Raw genomic sequence first — 14,534 nt, 5'->3', positions numbered from 1 at the left:
GATTAGATATTTGCATTAATGAGCAGACATACAGGTGTACCTAATAAAAGGTGTATTTTCAGTTATTCTTTGGACTGAATGTACATTTTTCACCAACACAGGAATGCCAAATAATCTAACCATGAAGGCGTCAGAATCAAGTTCAACCTTCCTGCTTATACACTTCTCCAAAGCAAAAGCTCAATGAATTACAAACAGGTTTGATGACTGATCAAAGGGTAGCAATGGTAAATTTATGCTGCTACTGGCTTTTCCTGTTGCACTTAGCTAATTCTGCAGACAAAAGATCAAAAACCAGGATTGCTCAGCCTGCATTGCTAATTATCACAACACATTTGACATTTTTAATAAATCATTAGGATTGCTCAATGATTACATCATCTCCTTGCATTTAAATTGCATAATCTGTGCCAAATTAAGATTCCTCCGCAGTCTTAAACACAAAGGTCTAGACAAACACTAACACAGTACAAGTATTACATCACTGGAGAAAACACCTTTTAACTGAGTCATTAAACTGAGCAACTCCTAAAAAGATCTCACGACACCCTTTCAAGGTAAGGCAGTTTACAGCCTAGAGTCAATATTTATCCTTCAATCAACATCTCTAAACGTGATTGCCTTGTCTTATCAGATGGTATGCTTGTGATTAGCAAGTCCCAAGTTCTGGATTTCAGTAAGATTCTGCATTTCGCTTTCTTCTATTAAGATGTTCTTAAAACATAGCCCTTTGATAAGCTTTCAGGTCCTCTCCCTTAATTTATTTTTCCATGCTAAAACATCCATAACAGTTTACAACAATGATAGGCAGCCATTCAGCCCATCATATCAAAGCTGGCTGAAGAGGAGCTAATGAACCAAATCTGACTGCCTAGCTCTGTCTGACCTGATGAGTTATCTCTGAACCTATCACTCTAGCTTTGAGAATGGTGCTAATTATTTACAAACATCACAAGCTGTTGCTTTTCTATTTGCTGCTTTTCTATGAGAATAAACCTACATTCTTAGACATTCATGGTTCTTGAGGAAACTAGTCCAACCTATTGAGACCTCGCAGATTATAACCTTTACCTCCAGTGTTCCCAAAAAAATCACCATAGCTAATCTTACACATATAATATTTTCTGCTTTGCAAGTCCTATCAGAATATTGTCTGGCACTATTATCTGGCTATAACGAGGACTTGGACAAACTTGAGTTATTTTCTCTGGAACAGCAGAGGCTGAAGGGTGATCTGATAGAGGTTTATAAGAGAGACATAGATACAGCAGACAGACAGTATCTCGTGAGGTTCACGAGGATGATTCTGAGGAGCGTTTGGCAACTTTGGGCCTGTACTCACTGGAATTTAGAAGAATGCAGGGGAGATCTCATTGAAACAAAACTGAATGTTAAAAGAACTAAGTACGGTAGATGTGGAGAGGATGCTTCCTACGGTGGGGGTATCCAGAAATAGAGAGCACAGCCTCAAAATTGAGCTGCGATCTTTTAGAACAAAGGAGGAACTTTTTTAGCCAGAAAGCAGTGAATCTGTGAATGCTCTGCCACAGACTAGGTGGAGGCCAAGTCCATTGGGCATATTTAAGGCAGAAGTTGACTGTACCCTGATCGGCCAGGCATCAAAAGGACAAGGCGAAAAAGCAGGTGTATGGGATTGAGTGGGATCCAGGATTAGCCATGATGGAATAATGGAGCAGACTCGATGGGCTGAATGGCCTAATTCTGCACCTATGTTTTATGGTCCATCTTTTTCCCAAGGTTGAAATGTCTTAATACCATTTAAGGTGAGAGAAGGTAGCTTCAAAGGAAGTGTATGGGGAAAGTTTTTTTTAACTATTATTAAACACAGAGAGGGGTGGGTGCCTGGAATGTGCTGCCTAGGGTGGTGGTAAAGGCAGAAACATTAGAGACTTTTAACAGACATTTAGATATACCCATGAATGTGTGAAAAATGAAATGAAATGGACATTGTGAGGGCAGAAAAGACTAGTTAGCCATTTGATTACTAATTTAATTGGTTTTGTACAACATTATGGGCTGAAAGGCCAGGTCCTGTGCAGTACTGTTCTATGTTCTCTGCTCTATTATATCCAGTAATGCGGCAACATGAATTGTGGACAGAAATTTATTCATTTATTGAGATACATCATGCAATTGACCGTTCCGGTCCTTCAAACCACACCACCCAGGAACCCCCAATTTAGCCCTAGCCTAACACAGGGCGATTTACAATGACCAATTAACCTAACTGGTACGCCTTTGGACTGAGAGAGAAAACCCATGAGGTCACGGGAAGAACGCACAAGCTCCCTATAGACAGCAGGAGGAATTAAACTCAGGTCACTGGTACTGTAAAGTGCTTTCCTATTCCCCTATCAGGCCACTCTAGCTGTAGTCTACCTTGGGATTTATATAGTTGTAGAACTCTACTCTTGTATTTTATGTCTGGGTCAACACATCTGGCTGCTATTGGAAATAGATGCACTACACTGAAGTTTATGGAAGAGATCATTAAAGCCTTTTGCTGTAATAAAGACACTGTACAAATTATCATTGGGTGCTTGCTGTACATAGACTTCAGAATTATTTATTAATCACATGTACATCCAAACATACGGTGAAATGTATCAACACACACAAAATGCTACAGGAGTTCAGCAGACCAGGCATCATCTATATGTACAATATACTGTGTATGTTAATCAAAAGGGCTTCAATGGCCAGCCTGTTGGGTAAGTGTTACATATGGAAAAGAGTACAGTTGACATTTCGGTCTGTGACCCTTCAGCTGGAAATAAGGCGTGAGAGGGAAAAGGGAATGGGGAATGATGAGGAGGAGGGGGTGGGAACCATTACCAGAAATTTGAGAAATCGATATTCATGCCATCAGGTTGGAGACTACCCAGACAGAATACAAGGTGCTGTTCCTCCAAGCTGAGTATGACCTCATTGCAACAGTAGAGAAGGCCACGGATAGACATATCAGAATGGGAATAGGAAGTGGAATTAAAATGGGTGGCCACCGCAAGACTCCACTTTTCCTGGCAGACGGCAAAGTGGTCTCCCAATCTACTTCGGGTCTCACCAATATACAAGAGGCTACACCGGGAGCAGCAGACACAGTATATGACACTGCATCAATTTCTCGAACTTCCTGTGATGCCCCCCTCTTCACCATACCCCATTCCCCTTTTCCATCTCTCATCTTATCTCCTTGTCTGCCCTTCACCTCCCTCTGTTGCTCCCCCCCTTTACTTTTTTCCATGGTCTTCTGTCCTCTCCCATTAGATTTAGAGGCATTTCTCCAGCCCTATATCTCTTTTAACATCAACTTCCCAGCTCTTCACCCCTCTCCATCCTGGTTTTACCTATCACCTTCCCCTCCCCCCACCTTTTAACTCTGCTCTTCAGCTTTTTTCTCCAGTCCTGCTGAAGGGTCTTGGCCCAAAATGTCAACTGTACTCTTGTCCGTAGATGCTGCCTAGCCTGCTGAGATCCTCCAGCATTTTGTGGTGTTGCCTGGATTTCCAGCATCTGTAGATTTTCTCACGCTTGTGAGTGAAATGCGTAATTTGTGATAACAATCAACACATCCTATAAATGTGCTGGGGCAGCTCACAAGTGTCTCCACACATTCTGGCACTAACACAGCATACCCACCATATCTGGCAGAACCACACAAAAGCAACTAAACAATAACAATAACAAAAAAAGCCCCTATCACACTATTCCACTCACACATACAAGACAAGCCACTTCTGGGACTCCAACCTCTAACACCTAGCCTGGACTTGCAGACATGCCAACCCATACAATCTTGTGTTTACAGCAACTGATTTCTGTGCTCTACAAAGAGTACTCACTTTTCACATACACCGTGCTTCCACTTGGCAGTACAACAACATTGGAAGCAGGACTAGCGGGTCTGGGAGATTTGACCGTTGCTACACTTCCACTGGGTATAGTTGTTGAAGCTGGTGTGGGAGTAGTACTTGTGTAAGAATAACACACAATCACTAGAAAGAAGAAAAACAAAACACATGATTCTTTTTAAATAAAAGCTCAGACATATCAAAAAAATTAAGAATGTTACTTCCACATCCTACACAACCATGAATGCTCAGCAATGCCTCTAACTTCCGAGGAGGCTGAAGAGAACTGGACTATGCACATGTATGCTCACGTCATTCTACAGATGCACAGTGGAGAGCATCCTAACATGCTGTTTCACTGCATGGTACAGAAGCTACACTACAAGACAAAATTCCCCAACGCATCACCGCCAGCAGCCTACTCGCCATCAAGGACATATCTACAGAAAAGTGCCAGTAACACCATGAAGGAATTTACCCATCCTACTCATGGACTCTTTGTCCCACACCCATAAGAGAGGAGGCTACGTAGCATCCATGCCAGGACCACCAGACTCAAAAAGTTACTTTCCCCATGCAGTAAAGCCAATCAACACCTCCACCCACCAACCCACCTTAGTAGGCAGCCATTGATCACAGGGGATCATGGGTTTGCACCTCCGGTGGACCGTGTCCTCTCCAGGGTGCAAGCCTGGGTAGGAAGATTTGAAGAACTGGCCGTGCCTATGCAGCAGACTCCCCCTCTCCACATCACTGATGTAGTCCAAAGGAAGGGCAAGCACTAACATATTTTGGCACCAGTGTCGATGCAGAGGTTACCAGAGTGAGGTTGTAAACAACATCAAGCTGCCTTAAGGACTCCGGCTTCAGATTTCTTCCTCAGGGTTTACTCCCCAAGCCTTTCCCATGGGTGGGTATGGCCGCAAGGCAGCAGAGTTCCTTCTCCTAGAAAGGTTGCCATCCAAGGCTGTTGATCCCCACCTTCCCAAAGCAACTGGTTTTGAGGTGCCAGTGGTCCGCCTTTGCCATTTCTCTTGTCAGTAGAAACAGTTCCACCGGGCCTAGTAGCTAAGCCACACGTAAAGGCCAAGAGTTAGACATGGTTGTCAGAGGCTATTACAGACGCATGCCATTTAGAGCCCTTTATAGGTAGTGGAAGTAACAATTAATTCATTCTCTTTTACACTTGTGTAATGGAAAAGACATTAAGCAAGCTTGAATCTTGAAGTCTGTCATGGTTAAAGTGTTCATTTGGTGCCGCCATATGACCAAAGTCTGCATTGCAATCCGCACAATTCTGTACGTCACACAAAAGTAAAATTCACCAAGTGCAACATTCGTTCACTAAGTTTGATTACATTGCAAGTTTTTTTAAATCAACAGAAATTTACACCTTATTGTCTGCACTGTACTTTCTTTAAATAGTAATATTTTATTCTACATTTTGCTATTGCTTTACCCTTGTATTATCATAATGTACCGATGTGAGGAAACTATTAAATTTAATATAGACATACAGAACGGTAGCAGGCCCTTCTGGTGCAATGAGCCCATGCCACCCAATAACACCCATGTGACCAATTAACCTATTAACACCTACAACTTTGGAATGTGGGAGGAAACCCACATGCAGCCATGGGAAGAATGTAAAAACTCCCTACAGACAGCGCTGGGAAATTAACCCAGGTCGCTGGTACTGTAACATATTATACTAACTGCTACACTACCATGCCACCCATGATCTGTAAGAACAGCATTTAAGACAGGTTTTAACTGTATTCCAGTGTATGTGACAATGATAAACCAATTTAATGTGGCACATTTTCAAATGCTTCCAAAACACCTCCAATCTGCTAATTAAATTTGCTGACAACACTATATTGATTAGCCTCATCTCAAACAACAATGAGGTGGCCAACAGGGAAGAAGTCATCTCTCTGACACAGTGGTGTCAAGAAAATAACCTCTCCCGCAATGTCACAAAAACAAAGGAGTTGGTTGTGGGTTACAACAGAAATGGAGACAAGCTAACCCCTATTGACATCAATAGATCTGGGATTGAGAGAGTAAACAGCTTCAAGTTCCTCAGCATCACCAAGGACCTCACATGGCCTGTACATACCAGCTGCATGGTGAAAAAGGCACAACAGTGCCTCTTTCACCTCAGATGATTGAGGAAGTTTGGTAAGGGTCCCCAAATTATAAGAACTTTCTAACAGGGCACAATTGAGAGCATCCTGATGGGCTGCGTCACTGCCTGGTATGGGAACTGTACCTCCCTTAATCGCAGGACTCTGCAGAGAGTGGTGCGGACAGTAAGCGCATCTGTAATTGTGAACTTCCCATGATTCAGGACATTTACAAGGACAGGTGTGTAAAAAGGGCCTGCAGGATCATTGGAGACCCAAGCCATCCCAACCACAATCTAGTCCAGCTGCTATCCATCCAGGAAGCGGTACCACAACATAAAAGCCAGGACTACCAGGCTCTGGGAGAACTTCTTTCACCAGGCCATCAGACTAATTAACTCACACTGATTTGAGTGTACTTTATATTACATTGATTGTTCTATTTATTATAAATTACTATGATTGCACATTTAGATGGAGATGTAACATTTCATCTCATTTTAAAATCTTTTTATTATTGAAGATTGACAAAAAAAGATATGTTAAGTCAGTATGTCATGTGCAATAAGGAATTAAATTAGCAAATAACTGATTAACAAAGCTAAGCAATATATCAATAATAATTAAAGTGTTAAGAATTTTTTTTGAAAGAAAAAGAAGGAAAAAGAACCTCTACTAACTAAAAAAAAAGCAAAAAAAAAATCATTGGGAGCACAACCCCGGAGCTATACATCATACAAACTTCCATTAAAAAAAATCAATCTGCCAACTCAAATCCACTTAAAGAAAAATCAGAAGGAAACTATATTAATTAACTCAAATCAGATGATAGTAGTGGACAAATGAACCCCACCTTTTCTCAAAATCGAATCAAGGATCAAAATTTCGACTTCTTATTTTCTCCAAACTAAGACATAACATCACCTGGGAAAACCATTGTATCAAAGTAGGAGCAGAAGTATCTTTCCATTTCAACAAAATAGCCGGAGATGTAACATAAAGACTTTTACCCCTCATGTATGTGAAGGATGTAAGAAATAAAGTCAATTCAATTCAAATGTCCAAATTCCACTGTGTTTTGTCAGTACTTCCTCCATCATTGGAATTTTTGACATTCTTGCTTCAGTGAGATAGGAAAGGGGTTTACCAACCTGAAAGGTCATGAAGATCAAGTGCAGTACCTTGAAGGAAGCCCCCCCCCCACTTCTTCCCCATCCCCGCCTAGCAGACATACTGGAGAATGTTTCAGACCCCAATATCATCAAAATTAAGAGACAATGCTCTGGTCAGTCTTGAGTACATTTCAATCATCTTTAATTGTCACAACATTCTTAATCTACAGGGCTACACAGCGGTACTGCTGGTAACCTGCTGCCTTGCAGCATGTTTAATAGAGTACAGAACAGGTATGTTCCAGTCAGAAGGAAAGAGAAAGATAGCAAGAGAAGTGAACCTTGGGTGTTGAGAGAAGTGATGAAATTAGTTAAGAGAAAAACGGAAAAGTATGTAAAGCTAAGAAGCTGGAATCAAACAGCCATCTGGAGTATTATAAATAAGCCAGAAAATAATTAGAAAAGCCAGGAGGGGTCATGAAAAGTCCTTAGCAAATAGGATAAAAGAGATTCCCAAGGTATTCTATACATACATCAAGAACAAATGGATAACTAGCAAGAGGGTAGGACCACTCATGGGTAAAAGGGGGAGCATTTGCTTGGATGCAGAGGATGTGGGTGAGGTCTTTAAAGAGTACTTTACATCAGTATTTACCAAGGAGAAGGATATGGAAACCATTGCCAAGCATATTAATACACTAGGGCATTTAAAGGAGAAGGTGGTGTTGGGTATTAAGGTGGATAAGTCTCCAGGGCCTGGTGGGATATACCCCAGGTTATTGAGTGAAGAGATTGCTGGTCCTTGACCAATATCTTCATGATCTCTCTAGCCACAAGCGAGGTCCTGGAGGACTAGTGAATAGCTAATGTCAATCCCTTATTCAAAAAAGGAACCAGCAATAATGCTGGAAACTACAGACCGGTAAGTCTCACGTCAGCACTGGGGAAATTATTGGAGAAAATTCTTAAGAGATATAATCTATGAGCATTTGGAAAACCGTGGCCTAATTTGGAAAGGAGCACGGCTTTGTGTGGGCTAAATTGTGTCCTACTGACTTGATTAAGTTTTTGAAGAGGTGGCGATGGTGATTGTTGAAGATAGAGCTGTGGATTCTGTCTATATGGATTTTAGTAAGGTGATTGACAAAGTCCCTCATGGAAGGCTCATGCAGGAGATTAAGACGCACGGGATGTATGGTGAATTGGCTGTTTGAATTCAGAACTTGCTTGACCATAGAAGACAGAGGGTAGAGGACAAAGGGACTTACTCTAGCTGGAGCTCTGTCATTTGTGGTGCTTGCAGAGATCTGAACTGGGACCTCTGCTGTTTGTGATGTATATAAATGACCTGGCTGAAAATGCGGGTGGGTTAGTAAGTTTACAAATGATATGAAAATTGGTGATGGTGTGAATAGCTTATAAGACTGGCAAATACAGTGAGGAAAAAGATGAGTTGCAGATATGGACAGAGAAATTGCAGGTTGAGTTTAACCCAGCCAAATGTGAAGTGTTGCACCTCAGTAGGTCAAATGTAAAGAGACTGTACTCTTAAGGGTCAGAACCTTTAAAGTGTTGTTGAGCAGAGGGATCTTGGAGTCCAAGTTCATAGCTCCCAGAAAGTGGCTACAAAGCTTGATAGGATAATTAAGAAGACATATGGCATGCTTGCCTTTATTAGTTGAGGCACTGAGATCAAAAGCCAGGAAGTTATGTTGCAGCTTTATAAAACTTTAGGAGTCTGCATCTGGAACATTGCATACCGTTCTAGTTGCTCTATTATAGTAAGGAGGTTGAAGCTTTGGAGAGGATGCTGTTGAGATTTATCAGGATCTTCCCTGGATTACAGAGCATGTACCATCGATTGTTTCTCTGGAGCAGTGAAGGCTGAGGAGAGATCTAATGGAGGCTTCTAAGATTATGAGAGGCATAGATAGAGTAGACGACAATATCCTTTTCCCAGGGTTGAAATTTCTAATATCAGAGGGCATGCATTTAAGGCAAGAGGGAGTAATTTCAAAAGGAGACGTGATGGGCAAGTTTTTTTTTAATACACGGAGTCAGAGAATGGAGAGTGCCTAGATTGCGCTGCCTGGGATGGTGGTAGCGGCAGAAACATTAGGGACTTTAGATAGGTACATTATTGTGAGGGAATTGGAAGGATCTGGACATTGTAGAGGAAGAGGGGATTAGTTAGGTTGCCCATCTGGTTACTAATTTATTTGGATTGCAGAATGTTGTGTGCTGAAGTGCCTGTTCCTATGTTGTACTGTTCTATGTTCTAAGCAAGTCCAAAGTTGAAAGAATTTATGACAATGCTACCTGAACAATAAATCATATAGTTTGATATGAGCTAGAAGCAATACAGAAAGACATTTATCAACAAGAGAAATGATATTGTCACTGCATTGGTCCAGGCTTGATTAGAATACCCCAAACTTGTCAGTATGGTAATCCACTACACCACCTAGGATACTTCCCCTTTTCTAAAAGGTAGGCCATTTCTTCAATTTAATAATTAAATGGCATTGAAAAAGCCAATTGCAATGTAGCAGAAAAAGCTCACCTTCTTTGTTACCGGTTTCAGCTGGTGATGGAAGAGTGGCATTATGGAGAGCTGCCACATTTGCTACTGCATTCGCAGTCACTGTGAATGCTGTCTGAGGAACCAGCCTGGGCATGAGGGGGACAAGTCGACGGCCTTCAATGGACCATTCAGCTGAGCTGTTAGGCCCAGACATGCTGCAGGTACAGATGAATACACAATGTTTTTGTCCAAGTTACACTATTATTTTCGTCTTTTACAGATCATGTACATCAGAAGTACCAATTTCAAACTAACACTTTATTGTTGAGAAACTTCAATGTGTAATGACAGACCACTGTGAACAGAACCTTAAGCTCAAAAAGATATCGTTTTCATTTGTTCAATGCTTCACTTTTCCTCTTTTTAACTTAAGCTTTTTTTTTTGCTTTTATTTATTTCTCTTCATGGTACTCAAATATTTTTCCTCCAAACGGCATTCCAAATAAATTTATTATCGAAGAATACATCCCCAAGTTAAATAAGAAAAATAACTTTTCAAGATTCAGTCACATGATCCCTTTCCAACATAAATCTTATCTCAAAAATATTTAAAAAGTGAAAACATAACCTGTAAAGCCACCTTGCCAAACTTCCGTCTTCTCTTCAGTAAAATTCATGACTCCCCATTCAGATATTTACCAGCCTGCTGATACTCTACCTGAAATGTCAACAATTCCTTCTGAACTGCAACCCTGCATCATACACTGTCCGCCCCCCACCCCCAAACACATAAAACACACAGATATTACTCAATCTGCTGAGCTCCTGCAGCTCTTTTTTTGTTGCTCCAGATTCCAGACATCTGGAGTCTCCTGCCTCCTCGACTGATATCCAGCTTGGCAGCCTCCAGAACACCCATACAGGCATAGGTTGATTTGTCATGGAAAATTCTGGTCAGAAACACATGAGATTCTGCAGATACTGGAGGAACTCCTTCCTCTCTATAGATGCTGCCTGTCCTGCCAAGTTCCTCAAGCATTTTGTGTGTGAGATTCTGATGAGTCTTTTCTCTAGTACAAAAGTACATTTATTATCAAAGTATGTATACATTATACAGCCTTGAGATTCATCTCCTTACAGGCAGTCACACAACAAAGAAACCACCAAAAAGAACATTAAAGAAAGACTGTCAAACACCCAGTGGACAGAGAGAGGGGAAAAAAAAAATCATGCAAACAATAAAAGTAAGCAAACAGCATTCAGAATTGAAGTTTTATGAAAGACAAGTAGCCAGGCATCACTGCAGCTGGAACAGGCCACAGCTTCAGTTCATCCACAAAGCCGAGTAAACGTCATGGAAACTCAAGCACCGTGCTCCATGTTGCCAGTTGAGCAATCCTAACAGCAGCTTTGTAAAATCTGGAAAACTTTTGCTGGTTAGTGCTACCATAGAAAGGTGCATTTCACAGCTATTATCGACAAATACTGAGAAAAAATTTGCATCTCTGAAGCTGAACAGCCCATGCTGCAATGAAACCACACATTCAAGAGCAAATTGTTGACTTTCATTAAGAAAGAAAGCCAAAATCTGCATGTTTAGAATTTTCTGGAAGGCAGTGTTTGCTAGGCCTACAGGTACATTCAAGACAAGGGCAGTTTCCAAGGCACTGAGTAAACTAAGAAATGTTGAGACACGAAATAAAGCAGAAAATGCTGGGATCACTCTGCATACAAGGCAACAGCTGAACAGAATTTAAGATGTTTCTACATTGCCCCACATCTAATGAAAGGTCTTCAACCCAAAACATTACAGATGGTAGTGGAATCACAATTTATCTCTGTTACACAAGCCAATTCACAGACCTTTTCTGGATAATAGAAAGTGCAAAAATAATATACATATTCCTTCTAGAAACTTCTCAAGTCCCAGTGATGTCACTGTCTAGACTTAAGATATAAAGGACTGCAAAGTTCTGTAAAACCGCTGATTCATTCAAGCCAACTCCACAAATGCAAAACTTTCAGTGTTCAGTAACTTTCAGTTACCGTTGCAGTAACTGCAGGGTTCAATGCAGAAAATATATTAATTTGCAGTTTTCATTGTAAACAAAATGATGAAGCTATACACTGAATCATGTAAATTTACTTTCCTCATAGAGAAAACCCTATTAGGTAACTGAGGTACTGAACAAGTAAACAGTACAAGTAAATTCTTGAATAAGTAATCACTCTGTAAACTTACTGATGTGCAATAGTCATCAGCCTTTCATCGTTAACTGCCCTTCGAACTTCAGCACGGTGACGCTCTGTTGAAATGCTATTATAGAGAAAAGAAAAATCATCAGCATTCCCTGAAATTAAGATTGTTTTGACTACTCCAGTGTTCTGGGAATGTTCTAATCTTTGTAAAGTACATCCAAAATTATCGTTTTTCTATTAATTCAGATAATGATTTGGTATTTCATCCCGTTCTGACTGAGAATATTGCAATTGGTCCAGCAGTGCCCTAATTTTTAAATTTTCATTGTTCTCATCAGCCTTGGCCATTCCCAACTCTGAATGTACAAGCCTGGATTATATACAATTACACTCAGAAGTATACAAGTTCTATTTCCCCACCTCTGATAAACCATCCCTAATTTTTCCACCAGCTTGTCAAATTTTGATGAATCATTCTCATGAAGCAATTTAGAAAGTTCATGATGGACAATAAATATTCTCACTGATCTTGATTTCTTTCAGATACCATCTAGATCCCTTTTCAACAGGACAACAAAACCGGCCTCCGAGACTTCCTACCAAAAGTACATTCCAGATTCTAAACTTACGCTGCACAAAAAGGCTTTCGTTCACAAAACTTCAGATTGTTTTGCTAATCACTTTCATTTTATGTCTTCTGCTCTTGAACCCACTTTAGAAATAGATCACATTACACTTAAGACAGAGGGTAGTGGTCTAAGGGACTTATTCTAGCCAGATGTCTGTTCTGCTGTTGAGTATGTACATAAATGACCGAGGTGAAAATGTACATGGGTGTATAAGTTTGTACATGATACAAAGATTGGTGCTATTGTGGATAGTGTAGAAGACTGGCAAAGAATACAGTGGGATATAGATCAGTTGCAAATATGGGCAGAGAAATAGCAGATGGAGCTTAACCCAACCAAATGTGAGGTGTTGCACTTTGGTAAGTCAAATGCAAAGCGACAAGACTCTTGACAGTGTTGATGAGCAGAGGGATCTTGGGATCTAAGTTCATACCTCCCTGAAAGTGGCGGCACAGGTTGACTGGGTGGGTGGTTAAGAAGGCATCCGGCATGCTTGCCTTTATAACAGTATCAGCAAATACTTTATTGATTCTGAGCGAGAAGCTGCAAAGGATGGGCGTAGACCAGTGGTTCCCAACCTTTTTTTGGCCATGCCCCACCTAATCACTTCTAAAATCCTGATGCCCCCTGTGGTGATATATAATTCTTATTATTCAAAAAGTGAACTCCTATTCACCTGGAGGAAGCCTAAAAGACCATTAACTTGGTTTAAACAAGCTTCCAAAGAACATGGCATTCATGAAAGAGAAAAATAGAAGAACCAAAGGACTGTTAAAGGTCTGAGGAAGAAATTACTAAGAAATTGTAAAAAAAAAACATTAAGTGATATTAAAATAATAATAATAATAATAAATAAATAAAACAATGCAGATTCGTTTCTACAGCATACAAAGACAGATACACCGTTTAAAAGAGATGAAGCAATGTACACATCTTCACACCACCAAGAACCGAAAGCTACTGCAAAAAGCAGCATTGGCGCGACCTCATACGAGTTTTTTACATGTTTGGACTTGTTCATTCGTTCCTTCCTACATCAGTCAATTCATTAATTTAATTATGAAAGCTATTTGATGGTTGTAATGATGGTGATACACTATATATACAGTACATATGCAATTACACATGTACATACACACAAGTATTTTTATGTATGTATACTGTATATACACGTATGTATTAACTCGCACACACACTCATACTCACACAGACTTACTAGAAAAAATTCACTGTTAATAACTCATTCTCGAATTGCCCCCCTTAAAAATCAAATTACCTCCCTGTGGGGCGTATGCCCCACGTTGGGAACCACTGGCGTAGACAAATCCACTATCTTCAGAAACACACACAAAATGCTGGAGGAACTCAGCAGGCCAGACAGCATCTATGCAAAAAAGAGTATAGTTGACATTTCAGGCCGAGACCCTCCAGCAGGACTCAGCCCGAAACATCAACTGCACTCTTTTCCATAGTGCTGCCTGGCCTGCTCAGTTCCTCCAGCATTTTGGGTGTGTTGCTTGGATTTCCAGCATCTGTAGATTCTCTTGTTTGTAATTTGATCCACTATCTCTTGGATTACTGACTACCTGACAGATAGATCCAAGTTTGTACTGATGTCTGAGATGGTGGTGAGTGGCACTATCGTGATGAGGCCACACTTGAAGATTGGAGGAACAACAACTTATATTCCATTTGGGTAGCCTCCAACTTGATGGCATGAACATCAATTTCTCAAACTTCTGGTAATGCACCCCCACCCTCCTCTTTCACCATTCCTCATTCCCTTTTCCCTCTCTCACCTCATCTCCTTGCCCACCCATTGCTTCCTTCTGGTGCTGCTCTCTACTTTTCTTTCTTCCATGGCCTTCTGTCTCTTTCACCAATCAACTTACCAGCTCTTTACTTCATCCCTCCCCCTCCAGGTTTCACCTAACACCTTATGTTTCCCTCTCCACTCCCCTCCCCCATCAGCTTTTAAATCTTTCCCTAAACTTTTTTTCTCCAGTCCTGCCGAAGGGTTCTGACCCAAAGCATCAACAGTACTCTTTTCCATATATGGTACCTGTCCT

General features: G+C 40.8%; 1 protein-coding gene across 7 annotated transcripts in view; it reads right to left on the bottom strand.

Annotated features, from left to right (window-relative positions):
- Window positions 1-14,534, bottom strand: part of emsy (EMSY transcriptional repressor, BRCA2 interacting) — a 107,042-nt gene that overhangs the window by 80,299 nt on the left and 12,209 nt on the right. For 5 of the 7 annotated variants that reach the window (XM_059963691.1, XM_059963696.1, XM_059963692.1 and 2 more), the window contains exons 4-6: window positions 11,880-11,954; window positions 9,677-9,852; window positions 3,864-4,016 (exon numbers count right to left, since the gene is read on the bottom strand). In XM_059963691.1, coding sequence (XP_059819674.1) covers window positions 3,864-4,016; window positions 9,677-9,852; window positions 11,880-11,954 — 404 coding nt within the window. The remainder of the gene's footprint in view (window positions 1-3,863; window positions 4,017-9,676; window positions 9,853-11,879; window positions 11,955-14,534) is intronic. The other 2 variants (XM_059963693.1, XM_059963695.1) reach the window with 1 other exon arrangement.

This window comes from Hypanus sabinus, chromosome 3 (genome assembly GCF_030144855.1).
Source record: "Hypanus sabinus isolate sHypSab1 chromosome 3, sHypSab1.hap1, whole genome shotgun sequence".
NCBI lineage: Eukaryota > Metazoa > Chordata > Chondrichthyes > Myliobatiformes > Dasyatidae > Hypanus > Hypanus sabinus.
The sequence above is the reverse complement of the archived record's forward strand: the minus strand, read 5'-3'. Positions and strand labels throughout refer to the sequence as shown.